Here is a 25,121-nt window from a genome sequence, read left to right on the forward strand (position 1 = left end):
GGGTAACTGTTGGTTCCATGATTGGGCGGAAGCTAAGGAACAGTGGGTACTGGTCCGAAAAAGTGTTCTACAGATATTCAGTGTATGTTACAGCCATAGTTAATCGGCTGTAACAGACAAACATATCAAGTCTGGTGTGCAGGTCATACAGCTGGAAATAATAAGAGTAATCATTCTGCCTTCAGTGTTGCACCCTCCAAACAGCAGTTAATTCCAATGATTCCTCCATTCTCCAAAACTCCGAACCAACTTAATAACTGGTGTGCCTCGCAAAGGAGGGGGGGGGGTGTTAGATCTATTGAGTGCGACATTTGCCATACAAGTAAAGTCTCAACCTAGAATCAAATCAGTTGTGTTTAGGGAAGATAAGGATTTAGCTAACCTCTTCAAAAAACTGAGTTGGTCATGGTTTGGGTCATATATGCTTCCCAAGGAATTTCATGTCCCAGCAACCTGCCCTGCACTAGTGCGTACCGGTCCTCTGTCTATTTGTGTACGCACCAGCTCAAATGGTATGCCAGCTCTGACTCATATCAGTGCGCCCCTAGAGAAAGCAGAATATGAGGTGGCATACAATTGACCACGCCATTTACACCATAATTTTATTTACTCGTCTGCTGTTAGGTGGGTCTCCTGTAACATGACTATATGTGCCCCCCGCCTAATGAGATCGCTGTGTATCTTATGATGCTTGAGAGATGATCTCATCCCTCGCACATTCCAGGGTAGGAGTTTAATTTCCTGATGACAGCGTTTTACATTCAACTCTGGCTTAATTCAGCTTTCCTTCTTTTCTTTACCCCTCCTGCATGCACGTGGACCACTGGACATAAACCAAACCCCGTAAACCAACAACTCCCTGTCCCAAGGCAGCTTTGCAATGGCTAGTCGCCCATACCAGTAAAGAAAGCAAAAAGCAACATGGGTAGAAGATGCCTATCAACAAGTGGGAACGTCTATCTAGTTGGGGGTGTGACTCAAGCTAAATCCAGCTAACTCCCATGCCCGCCCCGGATTCTATTTAGGACTGCAGGAGTCCTCTGCTCGTCTGGGTGCCCAACCACAACCCTCCGCTGCTCCACACCCACCACATTAATTTTACATGTGCATTATCATTCAACCCTTTGTGCTGTGCCTATTCAGTGCTAATTCCACTTCCTATTTACGACACTTACCCCCATTTTTGTTCTTCCTCCTCCCCAACCCATCACCTGCTGCCATTAGCTCCACATATCCAAGCCCTATCAGTTCGTCCATGGAGCCAGGGCTCACCACTGGTAGCATTTCTTCACTCTGCTCCGATCTCCCAGAGTCCGATTGACTAGTCCCATGCGCCGAGGATTCTGCAGTCCTGTCATCCTCCGGGTGCATTGATAGAACTTCTGCTGCTTTCAGAGCTGCTTGCCGTTCTCTTGTTGTCTGAGATGAGGAAGGTTTTTGCAAGGCGATCTGCCTGGTAGATTTGTGTTGTCTCCTCCTTCAGTTTAGGCATTTCTTTAGTGCAATTTCTCTGGTTTGTGGCTGAGAGTCCATCCTGTCGCTTTCCAGCCTGGACTGCCATGGGAGTCATAGAAGTAGGCCTTTCCATCTAGCTGTAGTCTAAGCCGGGTCGGGAATTGCAGCGAGTATTGTATCCCTTCCGTACGCAACACTTTTTTTACTTCCAGGAATGATGCACGCTGTGACTGCACCCTGGCCGGAAATTCTGTAAACACTGATACTTGCTATTGTCTATCACAGTCGGACCTTGTGTGTGTGAATGTTGAATTATTGCATCTCAGTCTTTATAGTGTAACAGTCTTGCCACTGTTGGCCTTGGGGGTCGCCCTGGGGCCGGGATGGGACTCTATGTGCCCTTCCCAGGGCGAAGAATTTAGTGAGCCACCACAGCGTTACCATCTTCTGGAGCCAGTCTTACAGAAAGGACGCCATGTCCGTCCCTTCTTTGCCCTCTGAAATCCCCACCACCCTCATGTTATTTGCGGCGACTGCGTTCGTCAGCGTCTTCAGCCCGTCCTTCTAAAGTGGCCACCTTAGTAGCCAAATCATCCAGTTTTTGGGATGTCATTTTCTGTTCTGGTTGCATCTCCTCTAAGGTAAGTTCCACTTCCTTCATCCTATCCGCAAGCTTGTGGTGGTCAGCTTGTAACAACCCCAACCCTACTGACACAGTACCTATATCTTGTTGGAGGGTGGCCGCAATAGCAGCCAGTATTTTATCCAGGTGGGTATGAATAGACTGACCCTGGCCGTCTGTCTCTTTTTTGTCAATGATTACATTATTCTGGGAGGATTCTACTGTGTCCGGTGGCCCACTCACCTTTTTAGGCTTAGGCTTACCCATCCTGGTCACTACTTTGCTGAGTTCAGTTCTGTCAACAGTTTTCAATATACTTTTCCTGCGATTTGGAAGTGTCATTAATGGGAGTGTTCTTTTGTGATCTTCCAGCTGCTGGTTTTCCTTTTCCCCGCACGTGTTAGGGATAACAATATGTGTCTTGCGAGGCTCTTATAATTATTTGCCCAGCGCTCCTGCTGTCTTGGAGCCCTGGGTTTTCCTCAACTCCTGTTTCTGTTTCAGGGCCTCCAAATGATTATTCAGAGGGCCCATGCACAGTCTCCAGGCAGCTCTCACCTCCTGATAAAATTCTCATATGGCATTGCTCTTCGCCTTCATCACAGTGCCAGGTGAGAGCTCCATTTCTGTCAGAGACTCCCCCTTGTAGTCTGTGCGTTCAGGTGTGAAACAGACATCACTTCTGGGGTGGGGTGGCCACATGAGGGAGGCGGAGATCGGAGGCCTCTGGTCTCCGGCGGAGTCCGGGCTCCACATCAAACTTCTGGAGCTTAGGGCGATCCGTCCTGCAATGAAGGCTTTCCTTCCTTCTGTCAAAAGAAGAGTAGTGCAGGTGTTCACGGACAAAACTACCGCCATGTGGTACTGCAATAAACAGGGCAGGGTGAGGTTGTGGACCCTATGTCAAGAGGCTCTTCGCCTTTGGATGTGGCAGGACGTCCGGGCATATCCCTGGTGGTTCAACACCTGGCGGGTTCCCTGAACGCCAGGGCGGACGAACTTAGCCACCGGTGCATGATTGTTCACGAATAGGGTCTTCACTCGGAGGTGTTGCAAGGTCTATTTCAGCAGTGGGGAGAGCCTTGGTTAGATCTATTCGCCACAGAAGAGAACGCAGAATGTCAGCAGTTCTGCCCTTGGAATTTCCAAGGCGTCACTTGCTAGGCGACGCTTTTCGTTGCAAGTGGAGTTACGGTCTCCTATGCACCTTTCCGCCTATACCACTTCTGCCCAGAGTACTGAAAAAGATCAAGCGCGACCGGGCCCAAGTAATTCTTGTGGCTCTGGACTGGGCACAGAGAGTCTGGTATCCCGAGCTCTTGCAAATGGCCATCGATCCTCCGATCAGACTGCCACATTGGGAGGATCTTCTGTCACAGCAGCAGTGGATGGTCCTCCACCGACCCTGTCCAGCTACCACCTCCTTGCGTGGAGATTGAGTGGCGACAGTTTACAGCTTTCGACCTTCCACCTGATGTCTGTAACGTTATCTTGACAGCCAGGCGTCCCTCCACCAAAACGGTATACGCCTGAAGATGGAACAAATATATGGCATGACGCACAGCAAAGGCCGTGGATCCCATTTCTGCCCCTCTTTCAGAGGTTCTCCTCTTAATTCTGTTGTTGGCCCCGCAGGGCTCTGCTTTGGGCACTCTCAAGGGCTATCTTTCAGCCATTTCAGCCTTTCTTCGCCTGCCAGATCAACCTTCTCTCTTCAAGACCCCCATTGTAGATCGTTTCCTTAAGGGCATTAGGAACATGTTTCCTCCTATCCCTTTCGTAATACCCCAGTGGGACTAGAATCTTGTTCTGACCTACCTTTTGTGCGCTCCTTTCGAGCCGCAACACAACTGCCCTCTCAGACTTTTGACACTCAAAACTACCTTTTTGGTTGCCATCACCTCTGCTCGCACGATGAGTGAGCTACAGGCTCTTTCTTCAAAACCTCCTTTCCTGGCTGTTCATCAGGACAAGGTCGTCCTTCGCACTAGGCCTTCCTATCTTCCCAGAGTGGTTACATCTTTCCACATAGGACGGACAGACCATCACTTTGCCTACCTTCTTCCTGCCCCCGCATCCTTCTAAAGAGGAGGAGAGGCTCCACCATCTGGATCCAAAACGTGCGCTTTCATTCTATCTGGATCGCACAAAACACCTCTGCGTGGATGATCAGCTCTTTGTTGGCTATGTGGGCGCCTAGAAAGGTTGGGCTGTGCAAAAATGAACCATTTCCTTATGGGTTGTTCTTTGCATTAAAATGTGTTATTCCTTTGTGAAAAAGAACCTCCAGTAGGGCTGTGTGCCCATTCCACCAGGGCAACGACAGCCACTACTGCTTTGGGACATGAAGTCCCCGTTCATGACAACTGCCAGGCAGCCACGTGGGCTTCATTGCACACGTTCACCAAACATTACTGCCTGGACAGCCAAGCCCATAGAGACTGCTTCTTTGGCCGTTCAGTTCTCCCGGACTTTCTTGTATTAACTTAGTTCGCAGACCCACCTCTGGGGCTGGTATTGCTATGGTATCTATTCTAAGTTAAGGAATCCATAACCAATAGCCTCTTCCAGATGAACAAGTTACTTAGCTTAGGTAACAATATATCTGTAAGAGACATATATTAGTTATGGATTCCTTACCGCCCCACCCATCCTCTCGGTTCTGCAAACTGACTTCTAGGGTAAAGGCTATCCCTCCAGGGCCCTAGTTTTGTGCACCCGTGGTCAGTGTCTTGCATGGCTCTGGGCTTCTGGCGTGGAATGTTGTGTAAAGAACTGACGTCAGCGCGCAGTAGCAACCCTAAGTAGATAACGCAGCGTCATTCCGCCGAACACAACGCCAACGATAAACGCTGTGTCGACCATCGCCACCTACCACGCACAGGGTACTGCTGAAGAAAAATTCTCTGGATCCAGTCTGACGCCTGGAGGTAATTCTAAGGTAAGGAATCCATAACTAATATATGTCTCTTACAGATGTATCTTTACCGAAGGTAAGTAACTTGTTCTTCTCTGAAACTACTGAACGGAATTATACCAAATCGCAAAAAGCATGCTTTCTGGACCAAGATCTAGCTTTCTGCCAAATTTGGTGTCATTCTTATTAGTAGTTAGGGCAGTAGTCGTGTTAAAGAAATGAAAAATCCCCATAGATATAACATGGGGAAAAAGCATTTGGGGACCCCCCTTTTTTTTGCCCTCCGCTTGATGGATCAACCCGAAACTTTCAAACCAAGAAAGGGACATTTTGTGAATATTTTGTGGAGATTTGTTAAGTGGCTCCAAAGTTATTGGCAAAAAATGCTTTTCTAACTATAACTACCTACTGGCAATCGTCAGTAGGTAAAATGTATATATAACATGCTCCTATTATGCGTTTTGTAATCTAGATGCCTATGGTGTAGGTGGGTTTGTGTTCTGCCAACAACCCCCAAACTGGATGACCCAACCCAACTACCTGAGGAGAATGAGTGCAAGTCACCATCTTTGTTACAAATTGGATATCCTCTCCGAGAGATCAGCGAACAGCTGGACTGAAGATTCCATGTCTAGTGACCTCGCATTCAGCAAAGTGCTCCTCTGCCTAAACCCGGAAATGCTTGTTTATTTATAATGGGAAGCATCCTTGCTCTTCGAGCCAAACCCTTAAGCAGGCTGACAATTGTTATGGTCGATTGATAGCTCTGTTGCCCTGTGAATGAAAATAAAGAGATTTGCACAATGTGTGTCGAGGCCTTGTACGTGGTGTTCAGGGAGTCATGATAATGTTCTTGCTAAGTTAAATCTGCAGGCAAAGCAGTTTCAGAGAAACTAACCTGCCATTATCATGCATGCAAATGTGTGTCAAAAGTCATCATGTGAAAGAGAAGGCAACTTAAGAAACGTGTACATGGAGAAAGATGGCAGTGTTTCTTCCTGGGCCCAACCAAAGCACACTACCGGCAACCGTGACAAGCAGTCAGCGGCCTTGTTCACCAAACCAGGAATGTACTATACTTGAAAATTGAATTCCTCCAAGCGTCAGCTCCAACACTTGAGTCTAGGGGTTAACCTTCTCAATGCATGAATAGTGTTTTTCCACTTTATTAACTGCCATAGTTGCAAACACAACTAACTTTCTAGTGTTTTTCCACTTGAGTAAATACTGCACCCAACCTGTTAAGACTGGTATCAGTGGTTAGAATGTTTTTTCTTAGTGTCAGAATGACCTTGAGTAGGCATTTTACTGATTCCATGCTTCACTCCTCTGAACGCTACATCACACTCATTCAACCATGCAAACCGAGCCCCTTTTTTAGGCCGCACTCTGATGGGTTTCACGATATTGGCAAATCCCCTTGTACATTTCAAATAAAACTCTTCAAGTCCAAGGAAAGACCTCACTTGCTCTTTATTTCAACACTTGGGAGCATTCACAATACTGTCTGCCAACTCAAATTTGTTATGATGCCCTCACTCTGTATAACACTGACGTTACTCCAATTTTGCACTTCTGCTTTTTTACTGTAATGCTCTTGTCTGCCTGTCTTCTCAAAATATCATCATGTTTGCACACATCTTTACTATATATAAGAATGTCATCCTAGAAAAATAATATGTTACTTACTTCATCAAGAACCATCTTCATTATTCTCTTAAAACAGGCTGCAGCCGAGGCTAGCCCGAACAGCATCCTCACAAATTGATAAGCACCCAGTGGATTAAAATAGGAGATCAAATGATTTGAATCCTGGTGCAGTTGTACCTGGTGATATGCAGAGGAGAGATCTAGTACACTACAAATCTTTTCTCCCTCCAACATGGTAATGGATTTAGCAATTTTCTGGAGTGGTTGGCGATCCACCCAGATTCTTTTATTGAGACCTCTCAAGCCCAGACACATCTTGATGGACTTCCCACCATCCTTGGGTGCCAACACCGCAGCGCCAACCACTCTGGCGATTCGTTCTCTTCAATGACCTTGAAGCCAAAAATCTGTCCAGTTACCCCCTCAAAGGTTTGAGCATAATATTAAGAACCTTCCGTTCCTTGTGCACACAAGTTTTGGCATCTTTCTTTTGCACTATGCGATGCTCAAAGTTCTTGAGTAGCCACAACTCATCACTGCATACCTGCAGAAACACTTATAAGAATATTTCACCACCTTCACAATCGTCATTTCTTCTTATGGAGAAAAGAAAATGTTTTGCACAATTTCCTGATTCTAGAGTGGTACTCTGCGAAAAGCCTTCAGATGTCATGTGACATTCCCGGACGTCTGCCTGGGAAGTTGGAACTGTGTTATGCCACTGGGAATGTTTGTGATTTTTCCAAACGTACATTTACAGCTGAGCACGAGAGTATATGTTCTACTTTTTCATGCACCCCAAGCTTAAATCCCTGAGCTCTGTTGTCTATGACCTAGCTCCGTGCTCTACCTTTTTAAGCTGATCAGACCAGACCTACATCTCACTTCTGTAAAGAAAACCTACCGTTTTCATTTTAGAAACCGTTTTCATAGACTAAAACTTATATTGTAGATAAACATTTCTGTAATTGGGAATAGAAAGCTTTACAACAGAAATTAGTCCCTGTTGATATAAGTAAAGAAATTTTGCAAACCTGTTGATTTATGTTTTAGGGATTATATGCAAAGAATGGAAAGAAGATACTGCCACAGCTAAAAAAGGCAGGATGCCAACGAAAAGTTATCCTTCCACCAAAAAGAGGAAAAGAACGATGCAAGGTAAGTCTTGCACGCTATCTAAATTACTAGCGTTGAATGAGGGTTGCTTGCAACCTTTTTGTGTTATAAATAAGTAAAATAAGTGAGCTGTATTGGTTGGAGTTGTTTATTGTGCAGTGATAAACTCTTTTAATGAGTGAGGTACTCTTATTCGAGGTCCTCTCCTAATCAGACTATGTGTCAAAAACGCCCACAAGTTGGCGAAGACCAGAAGATGTGCATTGAATCTTTGAAATTACAATATAGCCTCCTTATGCTCCCTCGTGGTCTATGCATGCATACACGACATTCATAAATCACACCACATTCCACACTGGTATGTCCCATCCTTTTTATTTTTTAATTTTTTTAAAATTTCTTTTTATTGTTTTTTAAACTAACAATACATAGGAGCATCATTACGTACAGTAATTAGTACATTATCAGCGTGTACGTGTCACAGGTATTCACAGCATTAGCCCATATCACGTAACATATCAAGGCATAGTAAAAGAGCTACAGAACGTCAGGAGACAGAGGACATTGCATCAGGGCAGTACATAACAGTCACATAAATAAGCTATATTTCCATTACTTCATTGGCGTGCAGGTGCCTGTACAGGTGTTTACGTAAACTATACCAGAATGCAGAACGTTTAGTTCACAAGCAGTATCTCTATCGCTCACAGGGGAGGACCCTTCAACTATTTGTGCACACTTCAAGCCTGTTATTGCGTTGCTACTTCTGTGTCGGACGTTGGAGTCTCACGTGGGTGTGACAGCAGGTAACTTGTTAAGGGGGCCCAGATATCCCTGGGCCTGGAGGCACTAGGTAGCAGTTCAGCGTATGTGGTGAGTCATTCCTGGCAAACCACCAGATTATAAATCCAGCCCTTAAATTTGGGTGCCCGCCCCCTACTCCATTGGCAGTCCACCCACCTCTTAGCCATGAGTAGTGCAAGGGCCACATATTTGTGATGTGCCACCTGTATTGATTTGACGTAGCCGAGCAGAGCCATCAATGGTGTGGGTTCGATGTGTGTATTCTTCATCAGATACAAAGCGTCAAAGATGTGCCCCCACAATTCATTCACACCCGTGCATTCCTAAGCAAGATGGAGAAAATCTGCTCCAGGAGCTCAACATCTGTCACATCTGTCCGAGTCTCGCAAATGATATCTGTGCATCTTGGCTGGGGTGTAATGCAATCTATGGAGAGACTTATAGTGTATTATGCGAAGCCTGCTGCTGGCCGAGACCCGCTCAGTCTGCGAGCAAGGGAAAGCAGTATTCTCAATGGTCATCTGTCAGGGCAAAACCCAACTCCCCACTTCATCGTGTGCGGGATAGCGTAGCCGGCAGTTCCCTCTGTGTGTGCACTGCCCGATATATCAGGCAGACAAGGCTTTTAGTCATCGTATTTTTAAGCATCAGCTGTAGAGGAGCTAGCACTTGAGACTCCGCCGGGAAGTCCAGGGTTAGAGACCGGATTCCCTGTCTAATGCGAATATATAGAAAAACGTCAAGCGGGGTTTGTTGCAGGCCCTGAAAAACATGTTCAGCAGTGCGGAAGTGGCCATTATGGTATAAGTCCCCCCAGGTATTAATGCGGGCGCGCTCCCTAAAGTTGTGAAATATTGTTTCTTGGAGAAGGAGCATACTCGGATGATAAATAAGAGGTAATAATGGGGAATATAGCATGGGAGCGTTTAACATGCACCCTATGTGTTGCCACGCTGTAGTTGTACATGTGAGGGTGGTTGGCGTCCTGTCCCTGGAGTTAGCCGAGTCATACAACACTCAGTCTATTGGAATGGGGTGTGCAAGCTATTGTTCCAACGCAACCTGCGGCATATACCGTGGCTGTTTCACCCAGAACCATGTGCAATGGGCTTGTGCGCTAATGTAATACAATTCGAAATTTGGTACACAGAACCCTCCCTGTGAATATGGTCTAATAAGTACATTCCATTGCAATCTTGGTTGTTTACCCCCCATACCAAACGCGTCAGTTCTGATCTGAGTGTCTTAAAAAAAAAAAGCCCCTGGATAATACGGAATATTTAAAAACAGATAGCGCAATTGGGTAAGTATCCCCATTTTAATTAAGGATGCTCGTCCCGCCATGGAGAGGGGTAAAGTAATCCAGCAGGTAACATAGTCCGTTATGCGGGTCATTGCAGTGCCATAGTTTAGGCGCATCAGCTCGCCTATATCCTTGGTGACACGGATTCCCAAATACCGCAATTCCTCATCACACCACTCTAAGGGATAATCCAGCGGAAAGCGAACTGTTGCGGTCGTCAAAGAGAAAATGCAGGACTTCCCCCAGTTTATTTGGATCCCTGATAGTCTCCCAAAAACAATAAATTCCCTGAGGATCGGATTCAAATTTTGCTGCGGGTCACGAATGCATAGGGTGATATCATCAGCGTATAGGGATATGAGTATTTGCCGCATATTACAACGTAGAGCCTTATCATTGGGGTGTTGCCGCAGCTTCGCCGCTAATGGCTCCACTGCAAGAGCAAAAAGTAAGGGGGATAACGGGCACCCACCCCTGCCGGGTGCCCCTGGTAATTTGGAATGTCTGGGATGTGCGTCCATTAATGAGCACTTTAGCAACTGACAATTGGTATAGCAGCCTAATCCATGAGAGGAAGAGGGGTGGGAAACCCATCCGCAGCATTACCCCGAAGATATAGTTCCACTCAATTGAATCAAAAGCCTTGGTGGCATCAATAAATGCAGCATATAGGGGCAAGTCGGGTGAGACATTATTTAGAATAGCAAAAAGGGTTCTCAGATTATTGGAGGTGGCCCTCCCGGGCACGAAGCCCGACTGATCAGGGAGGATCGGATATTCCAGCAACAGCTCAGTCGAGTAGCGATGAGTTTGGCCAGTATTTTGGCATCACATTTAAGGAGGGACAGTGGCCTATAGGAGTCGCATTGTCTGGGCAACTTCCCTGGTTTCAATAGCGAAATGATAAGAGACTCCCTCATGGATGCAGGGAGGCAGCCAACATCCAGTGATTCTTCATACACCTCGCGTAAGATGGGTTAAACTCGGCAGTGGTTTATTATAGGTTTGTTGGCGCCACTTAGAAGGTAACACAGTATATTTGATGTGGATTTATTTAACGGTGCTATAAGGTAAAAGGAACAACTATTCCTTAAAATTTAGCTACTGCATCAGAATCACAACACTCCCTAGCACACGTATGGTTATAATAAAGTTCATATATAACAGTGTTTCCACAGGTTCTTGCTGGAAAAGTAGATTAAAATTCTTATTCTTGTAAATCAATTCCTAGTTTTATTCTTGATAACTGGAAGACGTTTCACACAGCCAACACGTGTTTCGTCGTAATTGGGAATGTAACCCATGACTTTTTCAAGGCTATTTCCAGATCTGTAATCTCTAGTGTGAAATGCGGTGATAGTTCCAACCCGCATAGGGGTTCTACGAGGGACTTCGAATATCTCTTAAGTTTATTCTTATTTGTATCCAAATCGATTATTTTGGCTTTTGCCTATAGTCTGTGCTCGGTTCACAGTCTATCTGTCCCCCGTTCATTCGAAACGTGTGTGCTCGAGTACACCTAGCTCTGCTTGCCCCGAGGTTTTGTAAATCGATTTCCAGTTATCAAGACTAAAACTTGGAATTGATTTACAAGAATAAGAATTCTTCTCTACTTTTCCAGCAAGAACCTGTGGAAACACTGTTATATATGAACTTTATTATAACCATAAGTGTGCTAGGGAGTGTTGTGATTCGCCTAAGATGGGGACCATTAGATCCATGTATGTTTTGTAAAACTCTATAGGAATTCCGTCCGTTCCCGTGGCTTTCCCTGATTTCATGCTCATAATAGCGTCCCTGACCTCGTCCAACTCGAATGGGGCACATAATTCCCGTTGCACAGCGCTCAGCCAGCCTAGTGCCACATCTCCCAAATAGTTCTGTAGATCCAGGTCATCCTTCCTATTTGTAGTGTAGAGGTGAGTGTAATGGCGTGTATAGGCACTGAGGATATTGGCAGTGTCACGGTAGACCATCCCGTCTAGGTCTTCAAGTTCCAATACATAGTTAGAGTAACGAGCTTTCCTAATCTTATGCGCCAATGCCTTACCAGGTCGTTCTCCCTCTCAGTAACAGCGGGCCACCCAGAATCTGCCCCAAAACCAATTTTCCTTCTGTGCTGTGTCCATATAACCGTGAGTGTCTCCCTAAACTTGAGTTGGGCGGGACTGTTCGAGCCTGCGGCCAACTTCGCTGCCAGCGACTTAAGCTAAGCCTCTAATTTGCGTAATGTGTTAGTTATGTCTTTTAGTACACCTGAGCCCTTCTATATGCAGAACCCGCTGAGTGTAACCTTGAATGCCTCCCAAATGGTTTCTACACTGTCCACTAATCCTATGTTTAGCGGGAAGAAATCCTGTATTTCTTCCCGCAGCTCTTCCTGGAAGACCGTGTCTAGCAAAGTAGGAGCATGAAGACGCCAAGTGCTGCGCGGTGGGCCGAATTCTGAGGAGGACAGTGTGAGTTTTACCTGGGCGTGATCCGAGTAAGTTCTGGCCAAGTGCTGTACTTCAAATATTGCTGGGCCCAACCCTCGGGACAAAAAACAGTAGTCTAGTCGCGCCCATGATGCTGCTTGTGCTGTGTAATGCGTTTCTCCTGTGTGTGTGGGTGGGTATGTCTCCAACATCAATCAATTGATAGGTGGTTATAGTATCTTGTATAATTGTACGTTCTTTGGTGTAATGGTGAGGAGCAGGGTGTGACTTATCCAAGCTTGGGTTGTATGTAACATTGAAATCCCCACCCCAGATAATGTGACTGGAGCCTATATCAAATATCTTGGCCCATAATGAGGTGTAAAATTCTGGGGCATCTACATTCTGCCCATAGTAACAGGCCAGAGTGACTGAGACAGACCCCAGCCGCTCCCATGCCAGGCAGTATCGTCCCTGCGAATCCCAGGTCGCTCCCACTAGATGGAAGGATATCTGTTTTTTTATGAGGATTGCCGTCCCCCTCGCATAAGAGGAATAAGAGGAAAAGATTCTGTGCTCCGCCCATTTACCTGCAAAGTTGTTTGGTTCCTGAGGAGTGAAATGTGTTTCCTGTAACATAGCTATGTGCACTCGATGCCTGTCCAAATAAGCTAATATGTGTCTCCTCTTCCTCGGGTCCCCCAAGCCCCTAACGTTCCACGTGATAACATTCAGTTTTCCAGAATCTATATCGGTCATGTTTCTGGACATCTGCTATCAACCTGCTCTGTATCCAAAGAATACAGTTCAAATCATGTACTCGAGAACAATGTAATGCCTTAGTTTGCATGGGATGCTCAAACACCAACTCGCCTGTTGTCCTCACTGAACTGTCGAGGATGGTATCTTGGTGTGTGAATGTCCTATAGAGAACAAAACATACCCCCTGCTCCCCCACCCCCACCCACTGAAGCAGCCCCAACTTGCCAGAAATGTTCACCCACCCACCTTCCCCTAACCCCAATCTAAATAAAAACAGCACAACAGTCCCTGCAAGTAGTATGCAGTGGACAATCTCGGGGTGGATACCCATTGGGGGCCATTTCTAGGCGGCAACACAGGTACCTCCCGCCCATAGAGCCCATCGAAGATGGTACAGCCAGGCTGTTGAGGGCAGAGGGTGCCCGGTGCACAGTAGAGATAGCTCAAAGTGGCCCATCAGCTAAATAGTTTGTGTCCCCTGAAGTAGATCCAGTTGCCAAACGATCATCATGTCTCGAGCCAAAATTAGAGTAGCTATGAGAAGCAGGGAATGTATCTTTGAGAATCATCTACTGCTCCCGTCGGCGAAGATTGTTGCGATGCCGCCATGCTTCCATCAGTGCGATTCGTGCGCCTCACATGTTTGAGAAACTCCTCCATCTGTTGTGGCTTGGTGAAAAACCGTTGCTTGCCCTGATGAGTAACCCTGAGACGCGCCGGATATAATAGCGCATGTTGGACTTGGCCCTTCTGGCAGGTTCACCCCTAAACTTTTTGCTTTGATATGTGACTTGGTGTTAGTTATTTTTGGTTTCTGCGCAGTTTCACTGTGTCCCAGTGTAAAGTGCGTGCGCACTCTGAGTGCATGTTGTGAGATAGGCCTGCCCTCCCATAGGAATGCATGGGGAATGTATGTGTCCATGTGTGGCGAGTACAGAGTCGAGTTTGGTATGTGCGGACTCGTGTGATTAAATGCTGCGCGATGATGTGTGCGGCATAAATGTGGCTTGTGATTGGCTGGAGCTGGCTGGTGTGCCTGGCTCCGGGAAGTCAGGATGGGTCTGCCCCGGTGGTGAGTGGAGAGATCTGCATATTGATGTGAGGGAGGGGTGCACCTGGGACCTTAATAGGGCTGGGCTTTCCCTACGCAATGCTGGCTCTGCCCCCTGTGGTGCGACTGATAACAGAGTGCTCCAAAACCAGTTGCATCTGGTTTTTCCCTAACCCTGTGCTACCAGACAAAAGATTTATGTGTATAAAAAGGGGCTGTGACCCCTTTCAAAATGGTCTCTTCCTGATCTTACCTTAAGGGGGGCCTGCTGCTGCTGGGCGCCAGGAGGACCGCCACTGGGGACTGCCACCCTGCCTAGAGGGCCCTGTGAGCTGGCCCCTGGGCCCAGCCTTCCCCCCCCCCCCCCCCCCCCCCCCCCACCTCCTACAAGACTTTTGCTGGAGTTTGGGGACACTAGCGCTTGGGAGCGCTGGATTTGTTCCCCTAGCGCTAGGGAGCGCTTTCTTTTCACTTTTTCAGGAGCCCGGTATTTATGGCCGTTTATTTGTTCCCCCCGGCTTCTTTTTGATACTTCAAATTGCAGGTGCCCACCCTGCGTGACGGCCGTGTAATTTTCATTTAAATTACAGCGGGCACCCACCCCACGCTCCTGTAGCCAGAAGAAGGACGAAGGTGGCGTTGGCACCCGGAGCCCCCCGAGAGCGAGGGAGAGCCCAATAATGCCCAGTGTGGCCGGAGAAAAAGCAGGAAGCATTCTGCCTCCCAGCAAGGCTCTCCCGAGGGAGAGAGCCCCGACCGGAGAAGCCCAGCCGTCCTGCCCGCTGCACTGGAAGAGGAGTCCCCGTGAGCCCGGTAAGTGGGGGCTCCATGTTGGTGGTGCCAGGCTCAAGTTCCACAGCTGTCCAGCACATAGTGGGCAGCTGCTACGTTTAGGCCTGTTCCCTTTGCGCATTCTTCTTTTGCTGCCTGCGCAGCCTGCCCTGACTTTGCTGGACACAGGGCGTTTCAGCCCCTGAAAGGCCAAGTTGGCCTAGGGACAGTTTCATGTGGTGTGCCCTTGCTAAGGGTACCTGTGGATGCCTCAAGTGATTTAGCCGCAAATGTGATTACCTGCCTAATGTGATTTCTGCATAATATGCAAATACCTTATTGCCTATACCTCTGAATGTATTTTTATGCCTAGCAGGTTGTTTTTCCTATTATAGGTTATGCTAGTGAGTTCTTGGTACCCTGCGTGATATATGCCTAATGTGGTTAGGGTTGCGTCGTGGGTACTTACCTTTTACCAGTGATTACTGGTTGTGTGCCTCATAAACAAAATGGAATCCACTACGAAGGTAGAAGTGATCCCTACTGTGGAGGGGAGCACTTAGTGTTTTTAAAATACCCCTCACACACCAACAGGCCCCTTGGTGTCATGCTTCATCATTGGGGTCTTCGCACCCCTCTACGGGATGCGGCGTGCTGCGACCAGCGATTATGCGGGAGCACTGAATCAGACTATGTGTGGTGTGTGTAGGGTAATGATTGTTCGTGAGTGGTGAGGTTTGAAAAAGTGATAGGTGATGGTAAAAAAATACCTGGATCGTGGGGAAAAAACTATTTATTATGCTCCCGTAAAATGGTGCAGTGTGAGGTTATTTGTGTATAATTATGTACATTAACCTCGTGTGTGCGTCTACATGAACATGTTTCGGAGTCTAAAACTCCTTCTTCAGGACAGGGTAGCACAAATCCCCACCTTACTCACATATGTATAAAAGTGTATAATACAAAGAAGTGAACTATAGGATGTATGTACCTAATTCACAGTGTGAAGTTGCTTGTAGTCCTTTCGCCCAATAGGCGTTTATTATGAAAAGACCTAGGGAAAGAAATAACACAATGTAAACTCTATATACAAGGGTACTTAGAAATTCTTCCAGGCGAAGTGACCCTAGAGAAAAGTTATGGGTAGCCGATATCTAGACAATTGTCATTCTATAAGTGATCGTGCACCCTGTAAAAAATGACAAGGACAGGACAGACACACATAAAACAAAAAACACACACGTCTATATTGTCTTTGTTCCATGAATTCCTGTGGTTTTAAGGAGAAAAACAAGTGGTGTAATATCTTATTCAGTTTCTTACTCTGTATCAGTGGTTTATTTACTTCATGAGCCTCATAGCGTATTGGGGGTCAATCGTGCCAATTTGCAACCTGTAGGTGAAAAGGAGGATTGCTCAGAGCTTCTACTCATATATTCTCTCTGTTACCTTAATCGTTTTTTGCTGTTCAGTTACTCACGATTACTCAGGCCGGGTAAGTCTCCCTCCCCTCGATGCGGCTCCGCTGAAAGTGAAGTTCTGTGCGGGTCACATCTATTTATACCCCTTCTGTCCCTCTTAATTGGTAAGTTGATTGAGTAATGAGGGGCGGAAGTGTGCCCAAACATGGGCAGACTGGAAGAAATACATCCCGGTCGTGATTCTGTATCTGCGTGGTTCGAAGTGGCTGCCTCTTTTCAAAGTACGCATGCGCGAAGTTGGTCCATGTAACGCGCACGCGTTACTGCACTCGATTCGGCTACAATGGAAATACGCTTGCTCGGAGGAGATACTCAACACTGCACACATGTGCGTTAGTGTGTCAAACGGACATAGTCATTCCATCATTGAAACGTGGCTAAAATAAGAGGGTATCGACAGGTGCAGATATCAGCAAGGAGGTTCCAACTTCAATACTTCACTTGCCTTTTGATTGAGGATCCCTTCTGGCCAGCACACAGATACTGCCCACACCCTCTGGATATAGAATCGCAGCCTTTTCGGGGTGCCGAGGACGTAGATCCACGTCCTTTTTTCAAGCGAGTTCCATCCAGTATTGGCTCCTACAATCAAAACCAACTGCGTCACTCAAATCAAACAGTCATATGGGCAAAGTACCAACAGTTCCTACATAGAAAATCATCGTACAGCCGCGGCAACTCTTCTAAGAAACAATAGATTACCTTGAACCCACCTTTATTCCCTCCAAAAAACGTCGGAGGTCTAATATCTCACTTTTATTCCAATTGGTCAAAGGTGACAGAGGACCGTTGGGTTTTTAAACGTCATGCCCAAGGGCACACTCTAGAATTTGTCAAATTTCCCTTTTTCTACACCTCCAAAGGGACCTCCACCTTTCTCATCTACGGGAGTCGTTTACACAAGTGTCTATATGGATACAAACAGGGACCGTCGGAGTGGTTCCGAATCTCCAACAGCGTTAGGGTTTACTCTCAGTTCCTCCTCAACAAGCAAATCAGGAAAGTAGCGCATGATTTTAGATCTTTGCGCAAACTTTACCAATGTTGTACCTCAAGAAAGTCCTAAGGTTCTTATGCCAGAACGACTTTATAACTACATTCAACCTCCAAGATGTCTATTTTGATGTGCCAATTCTTCCTAAGCACAGGAAGTGGCTACACTTTACAATAGGTACAAAACATTTTCAATTAAAGTCCTACCTTTTGGACTTAGGTCGGCTTCACGTGTCTTCACGTGTCACCTAGATCCGGGCACCAGTGGCACCCTATCTATGTCTGCAAGGCATACAAATTCATCACTACTGAGACAACTGTATAATAGGTGCTCGCTCTTATTTACAAGCAGTCCAGCACACCCAGACTTGTCAGTCACTGTTTCAAAACCTGGTTTTCAATAAATCATGACAAGTCCCAACTAGTACTAACTCCAATATGAACGTTTCTCGGAGCATCAATCCGTACAAACCTAGCAAAGTTGTTTGTCTCACACGAACGACGGGCCTGCAGCTCCCACTTGGTGGTGCTTCTACAGATTACACATGATAAAAATATTAGAGGAGCTAGACAAGAAGTGGTTGCAAGTCTCCAGTTCAACCGAAGATATCATTCTAATCACTCCTCGGATGCAAGAGGCCTTTCTTGTTTGGCGGGTCCAAGAAAGAAATTTGTATAAGGTGTGTGCGTTTCCTTCAAGAAGCGCCAAAATTACACAATCACTACAGACGCATCCCTCGAGGGTTGGGAAGCATGTCTTCGAGGGCTGAAAGTCAGCAGGAAATGGGACCCTCAACAAAAGGCTTGGCACATCAATCTGCTAGAGCTAGGTGCCATCTTCTTAGCCCTCAAATCCTTTCGTGCAATCATTCAAGGGGCCACAGTATTGGTTCGCTCAGACAATACTTCAAGTATGCATTACTTCAACATACAGGGAAGAACGAGGTTGGTTCTTCTATCTTATGAAACCCAAGAGGTATGGGCTTGGGTGATACGACACAGGATCAATCTCTTGGCTGTTCATGTGCCGTGAGTTGCAAATGTGCTGGCGAACACCATCAGCAGGTCAACGGTGTCCAACAACGAATAGGAATTACATCAGCCAACAGCGGATTGAATCTTCCAGCAGTGGGGTCATCACGTTCTGGACCGCTTTGCGATGAAAAAGAACAGCTAATGCCTGTTTCTTTGCAAGCTGGCTTACCCACAGGGACTCGCAAGGGAAGGCATTTTTTGATAACCTGGTCTCAAATATATGCTTACGCCTTTCCTCCGATACTGTTGGTTCCGGGAGTTTCTCCGGAAGATGAAGAAAGAGCCATGTCGCTTTATTCTCTTCGCCCCCTGGTGGCTTCGCCAATTCTGGTCCACCGAACTTCTTCTCCTCTCTGAGTGCGATCCAATACAGTTTCGACCAATACCGAATCTCCTCTCCATTCAGAATGGTCAGATGTGCCATCCGGATCCGGCTTCTCTAAAATTAGCAGCTTGGCGTTCTGAGCACCTTGAATTAGCTCATCTGAAAATCTTGACGGATTGTAAGGAGGTACTGGCTTACGCGAAAGCACCTGCTAAATTAAAGACATACAGACTTTAATGGTAAAGAATCTGCATTTGGTGTTAATCTGCTGGGGTTCACCCATTTCATGCAACGCTGGACCAGATATTACCTTTTTTCTTGCACTTGGCAAGATCAGGCTTATCTCATGCAACGTTGAAGGTCTTTTTGGCAACCATTTCAAGGTGACGTCAGGATGGGTCCACCTCTCTTTATTCTTCAAGAATACAACAGTTCTTTAAGGGACTATTCAGAATGTTTCCTCCTGTACGTCGTCCGCCTCCATCATGGCATTTTAATGTAGTTTTAGCGCAGCTCATGCGCCACCCATTTGAGCCAATTCACAGGGTGTATTTCAAATTCCTTACATGGAATGTTTCTTTTTTGGTAGCATTAACTTCATCTAGAAGAGTCAGTGATGTTCAAGCTGACACCGTCAATTCACCTTTCTGGCAATTCACGTCCAATTCTGTGGTGGTACTACAAACCCAAGGTTTATGCCTAAGGTGCCTTCGTTTTTTCACCTGAACTAACCAGTCATCTTAAAGACGTTTTTTCCTAATCCGCAATCCCCTACGGAGAGGGCATTACATACCCTTGACATCAGAAGATGTTTAAAATTCTATTTGCAAAGGACCTCTGCCATTCGCAAATCTGATCAACTGTTTATTGCCTATGGAAAGATAAGGCAAGGACAAGCAGTGTCTAAACAAACCATAGCTAGATGGATTTCTGCAGCTATTGACTTTTGCCATCTTCAAGCTGGAAGACATTTACAGACAATTCCAAGAGCTCACTCTGCAAGAGCTGTTTCTCCCTCGACTGCTCTTTTCGCTGGAGTTCCTCGTCAGCAAATCTGCAGAGCAGCGACTTTATCCAACAGACATACTGTCACCAGGCATTATTGTTCGGATGCTGCCAGCGAGGCTTATACGTCAGTGGGTCAAGCGGTTCTACGCAATCTTTTCAGATAAGATGAGCCTCTGTTTTTCCCACCTCCTCTGTACTGCTTTCCAGACGCTTATTCCATGCCTACTATGGATGTATTCTCATGTGCTTGCAAGTTTTTTCATGCATATAGGAGTGTTGGCATTTTATTATTTATTTATTTATTTTATTTATTTTTACCATTTATTAAGCGCACTGTTACCGGGCAGGTGTCCTGGCGCTGAAATGATATACTTTCTCCATACGATGTTAGTCCCTATAGATTAAAAAGCCATGTTTTAATGTTCTTCCTGAATGTCATTAGGTCAGTGCTTTGTTTTAGGGGGAGGGGCATTTTATTCCAGATACCAGCTGTATATACTTGCTATGTACAAATTTGTTACAAAAAGCGTCTTCCAAGCATTATTTCGGTACTGCTATCTACTCTGATTCAGGCATGTGAATCTATGAAAGACACCCTAATACTGGAGAAGAACAATAGTTACTTACCTGTAATCTGTGGTTCTCCAGTATTGGTGTCTTTCATAGATTCACATGCAACCCGCCCACCTCCCCTCTGAGGCTCTTTAGGCTAGGATGTTTTTAGTTTCACTCCTGTGCGAGAAAATCTGAGAGCCTGAGCCTCTGGGGAGAACATTCTGGTGGGTGCTGTCGCCTGATTGGCTGTAGTTTGGACTATACAAAATGACTAGGATAGTCATGAGTGTGGAAGTTTTTTCTACTGTAGCTTGGGCTACTTTACTTCCTGGTTGGTATTTATTGGTTTTTCCAATGTTATTATAGCATATTATTGCTTTTTTATATACCGTGGGACTCCCACTCCGACGACGGGGAATGATTCAGGCATGTGAATCTATGAAAGACACCAATACTGGAGAACCACAGATTACAGGTAAGTAACTATTGTTCTTCAGCGGAGCCGTATCGAGGGGAGGGAGACTTACCCGGCCCGAGTAATCGTGAGTAACTGAACAGCAAAAAACGATGAAGGTAACAGAGAGAATATATGAGTAGAAGCTCTGAGCAAGCCTCCTTTTCACCTACAGGTTGCAAATTGGCACGATTGACCCCCAATACGCTATGAGGCTCATGAAGTAAATAAACCACTGATACAGAGTAAGAAACTGAATAAGATATTACACCACTTGTTTTTCTCCTTAAAACCACAGGAATTCATGGAACAAAGACAATATAGAAGCGTGTGTTTTTTGTTTTATGTGTGTCTGTCCTGTCCTTGTCATTTTTTACAGGGTGCACGATCACTTATAGAATGACATAATTATCTAGATATCGGCTACCCATCACTTTTCTCTAGGGTCACTTCGCCTGGAAGAATTTCTAAGTACCCTTGTATATAGAGTTTACATTGTGTTATTTCTTTGCCTAGGTCTTTTCATAATAAATGCCTATTGGGCGAAAAGACTACAAGCAACTTCACACTGTGAATTAGGTACATACATCCTATAGTTCACTTTTTTGTATTATACACTTTTATACATATGTGAGTAAGGTGGGGATTTGTGCTACCCTGTCCTGAAGGAGTTTTAGACTCCGAAACATGTTCATGTAGACGCACACACGAGGTTAATGTACATAATTCTACACAAATAACCTCACACTGCACCATTTTAACAATACCAGCCCGGGGGCATAATAAATAGTTTTTTTTACACCACGAGCCAGGTATTTTTTAACCATCACCTATCACTTTTTCAAACCTCACCACTCACGAACAATCATTACCCTACACACACCACACATAGTCTGATTCATTGCTCCCGCGTAATCGCTTGTCGTAGCACGCCGCATCCCGTAGAGGGGTGCGAAGACCCCAATGATGAAACATGACACCAAGGGGCCTGTTGGTGTGTGAGGGGTATTTTAAAAACACTAAGTGCCCCCCACCACAGTAGGGATCACTTCTACCTTCATAGTGGATTCCATTTTATTTATGAGATATATGTACAGGGAGACCGGATCCACTTCTTTTTCTCTCCCTCCCTCTTTTGTTAGGAACATACTGGTTGTGTGCTACATTTGCTATTTGGTGCTACAGTTATTATATGTGCTATGTGCTTAGCGTTATTACTACAAAGTTCTATTTCTACCAAGTGCTAGTTCTAAAAGTGCTTATTCCTGACAGTGGTCCATGTGGCCCTATCCCATGTATATCATCCCCTGTAAATTCTGCCCGTGCCTATGGCACATTGTAAAGTGTGTGTTTATTATCTAATGTGTTTGGTATAATACAAAGGCTATTTCTATATATAACCTTGTGTGGAGTTTCCTTTGTGGTGGGCCTTGGGTGTTGTTGCTGGGTGTGCGCGCAAACGCTTTACACATTGCCTCCGGGATAAGCCTGACTGCTCGTGCCAAGCTACCAAGGGGGTGAGCAGGGGTTATCTTGGCGGGTGACTTCCTTGCCCTGACTAGAGTGGTGGTTTCTGCCTGGCTTTGGCGCAAGCCCTGGCCAACCGGAAATCCCCATTTCTAACAGAGCATAGTCAGTTTGGGCCTTCCGCAGCTTATTTTTGATGTCCATAAACTTGCGCCTCTCTTCCTGGACTATAGGCATGAAAACCGGGTAGATGGAGAACGTGTTCCTGTCAGATGATAGGTTCTGTTTACTTCTCGCAGCTCGTAGGGCCACATCCCGGTCCCTATAGTTCAAAAGTCTCGCTATTATAGGACGTGGAATGCTGCCGGGCAGCGGGCGCGGCCCCAGGGTACGGTGGGCCCGTTCTATAATGAACTGGCTGCAAAAGGACTGCTCCGATTGCAGCCAACAGTTTTTCAAAGAATTCTTCCATTTTGTCTGTGTTGGTCGATTCAGGAATTTCTAGTATGCGAATATTATTGCACCTACTGCGCGCTTCTAAGTCCTCGTTCTTTGCAGCAATACGTTTCAGAAGCTTATCCATGTGGGCAAGCTGCGTTGTGGTTCTGGACGTCATGTCCTCGGTGTCCGAGATGCGCCTCTCCGCCTCCTTTATACGGTCCTCATTCCCCTCCAACATATGTGCAATGGCGTCCATACTTGACGACATTCTGTCCACCTTATCCACGATGGTGGTGAACACTTGTCTGACCTCCTGGAGGATACTTTGCACATCAGCAGCCTGTGGGGTCGCACCCCCCTGGGCCTCATTTTCCTAGTCGAGGTCCTGGTCATCCTGCAAGTTCCGGGCACCTCAAAGTTCAACTTTGGTTGCCTGGTCTCTGGTTTGCCCACGACAACGCAAGGGTGTAGCTTGGTTGTGTGCCCCCGATGCCTGTGCACAAGCTGACCCCCAGCGGAGTTGTTCAACTGTGCCTTCAACAAGTAACAGTAAATGAAGCACCAGTGCTAGGTGGCGCAATGGCGCACAGCCGGCATGTCGCATCCTCAAGCTTCCAGCCACAGTCCAGACCGCTCACTTATACTCTCCCACTCCAACGTGTGTGTGTCACCTTCAGTGTGAGTGGCCCGTCGAAGGAGCCTCAGAGCAGGCACCGCACCACAGAGCCCACGCACAGAGGGGCTTGCAGGCTGTCGCTAGGGCAAAGTTCGCAAATGGAGGAGGCAGCGACAGGGATAGCTCCAGAGCACTACATATATGGGTAGCAAATGCAAAAACTTCTCAGAGCTTCAGCACGTTGATTTGACAGCAGCCGTCAACAGAGCAAGCCCCACTCAAATGTCCGATTCGTTTGGGGGGGAAATTCCGAATGTTATCTTCATTAAGTCGCCTTGTCAGGAGCCTCCCCTCCTAAAACATCTTCACATCCAGGAATAGTTCCCCATGTCCACAATAAAAGCAGGTGTGACAGAATCGCATAATATTCCCGGCTCCTCACTTCGCAAGATGGTGACCAGCAGCGCTCTATCCCAAGTTGGCGCCAATACAGGAGACCTAACCGCTCACAGTCACACAATGGAATGGCAATTGCAGATATCCCCGTCCCCCTCCAGCTTCATCAGGGAACTCTCTGGGGAAAGGGCTAAGTCCGTGGGCCGAGCTGCCAAAGAAGTGCACCCCCTCCACACCTCAGTAGGGGCCGTAGGTAATAATCAGGCCACGCGCTGGTGTGCAGATGGTTAAAGGCAGCGGGGGCAGTGCTAATGACACTGGGGGCCACCGGTACCCCAGACCCAACAAGGCAGGATGGCTGGCGTATGTGCTCGACCTGGTGCCAGTTCATGAGGTGCGGGGGCAGCGCAATCACTCTGGGACGCCTCCGGGCGCCAAGATCATTACCAGGGCAGCAGAGGAACCCAAGTCGTCCGCCACCGACAACACTCCCCACCGCTCACCTACTGCCTCAAACTTCAGCGCGGGCAATGTAGTCCGCCTCCGGCTGCAGTGAAGCAGAGTCACTCCCCACCAGGTACGGAGCAGTCACAATCGGCAATCAGATTCCGTGTCGTTATCTCCGGTGCCGCTGCCCGAGCCGTGCCACATGGCCTGGACACCTCATGTGCAGCAGCGGGCTCACGTAGTGGCGGAGGCTGCTCCGGATCGCCGTGCCGCTCTCACCCCTCCATCGGTCGAATCTTTACGCTAGCAGAGCGGGAGCAGGGTTTGCCCAAATCATCTGAATTTTTCAGCAAGTCTGCATTTAGTCTAGGTCTTTCAGCAAGCAGCATTACAAAGCATCGATGAGGCCACTGAGCAGTATAATGGAAGGATTAGGACACCGGGCTTAAGGAGCCTTATGCTTGTGCGGCCGTCTTCCGTGTGCACCACCTAACGCCCCCCCCCCTGCATGTCCCATCCTTTCCCAAAATTATCCCCCTCTCACTTTTAAGCACAAAGGTTACCAAACTACACACACAATATACCACATTTCTCACAGTCTAATAGAGCTTGTGAAAAATAATCAGAAGTTATTCCATAAGAGAATGGTGAAAGTTTGTTGTCCATATTTCCTAACCACTGCATCATTACGACTCTTTTGCTGTTCTACGCTATCCACATGCTTTTCAGTCAACCTGAATCCACAAAGTCTGCTTAGTACTCCAGACCCACCACTCACAACCAACCCAGCTTCTGAAACCGCTAACGCAGCGTCACGCGGAACCGCCAAACATCCACCCATCCATCTGATTTAAATGTAGCACTGGATCTGCATTGCTTTGGGAAGGCAGTTTTGTTTAATCTCTCTTTAAGGAGTGAGATTGGAGAGGCATGGATATTTTTATCTCTTTAGCATCATATAAGAAGTTGATATAATGAGGAAACACGGTTGAAAACCTGTATTGATGGACTGTATCTTGAAGTTTTTTAATTTGT

The 25,121-nt window shown here is 46.6% G+C and overlaps 1 protein-coding gene across 2 annotated transcripts in view; it reads left to right on the forward strand.

The window, feature by feature from the left end:
* Window positions 1–25,121, forward strand: part of LOC144829326 (protein AF-10-like) — a 1,339,974-nt gene that overhangs the window by 596,051 nt on the left and 718,802 nt on the right. Inside the window, exons 7-8 of one of the 2 annotated variants that reach the window (XM_078688368.1) lie at window positions 7,698–7,802; window positions 14,688–14,910. In XM_078688368.1, the coding sequence (XP_078544494.1) occupies window positions 7,698–7,802; window positions 14,688–14,910 (328 nt within the window). The remainder of the gene's footprint in view (window positions 1–7,697; window positions 7,803–14,687; window positions 14,911–25,121) is intronic. The other variant, XM_078688367.1, reaches the window with a different exon arrangement.

This window comes from Lissotriton helveticus, chromosome 4_1 (genome assembly GCF_964261635.1).
Source record: "Lissotriton helveticus chromosome 4_1, aLisHel1.1, whole genome shotgun sequence".
Lineage (NCBI taxonomy): Eukaryota > Metazoa > Chordata > Amphibia > Caudata > Salamandridae > Lissotriton > Lissotriton helveticus.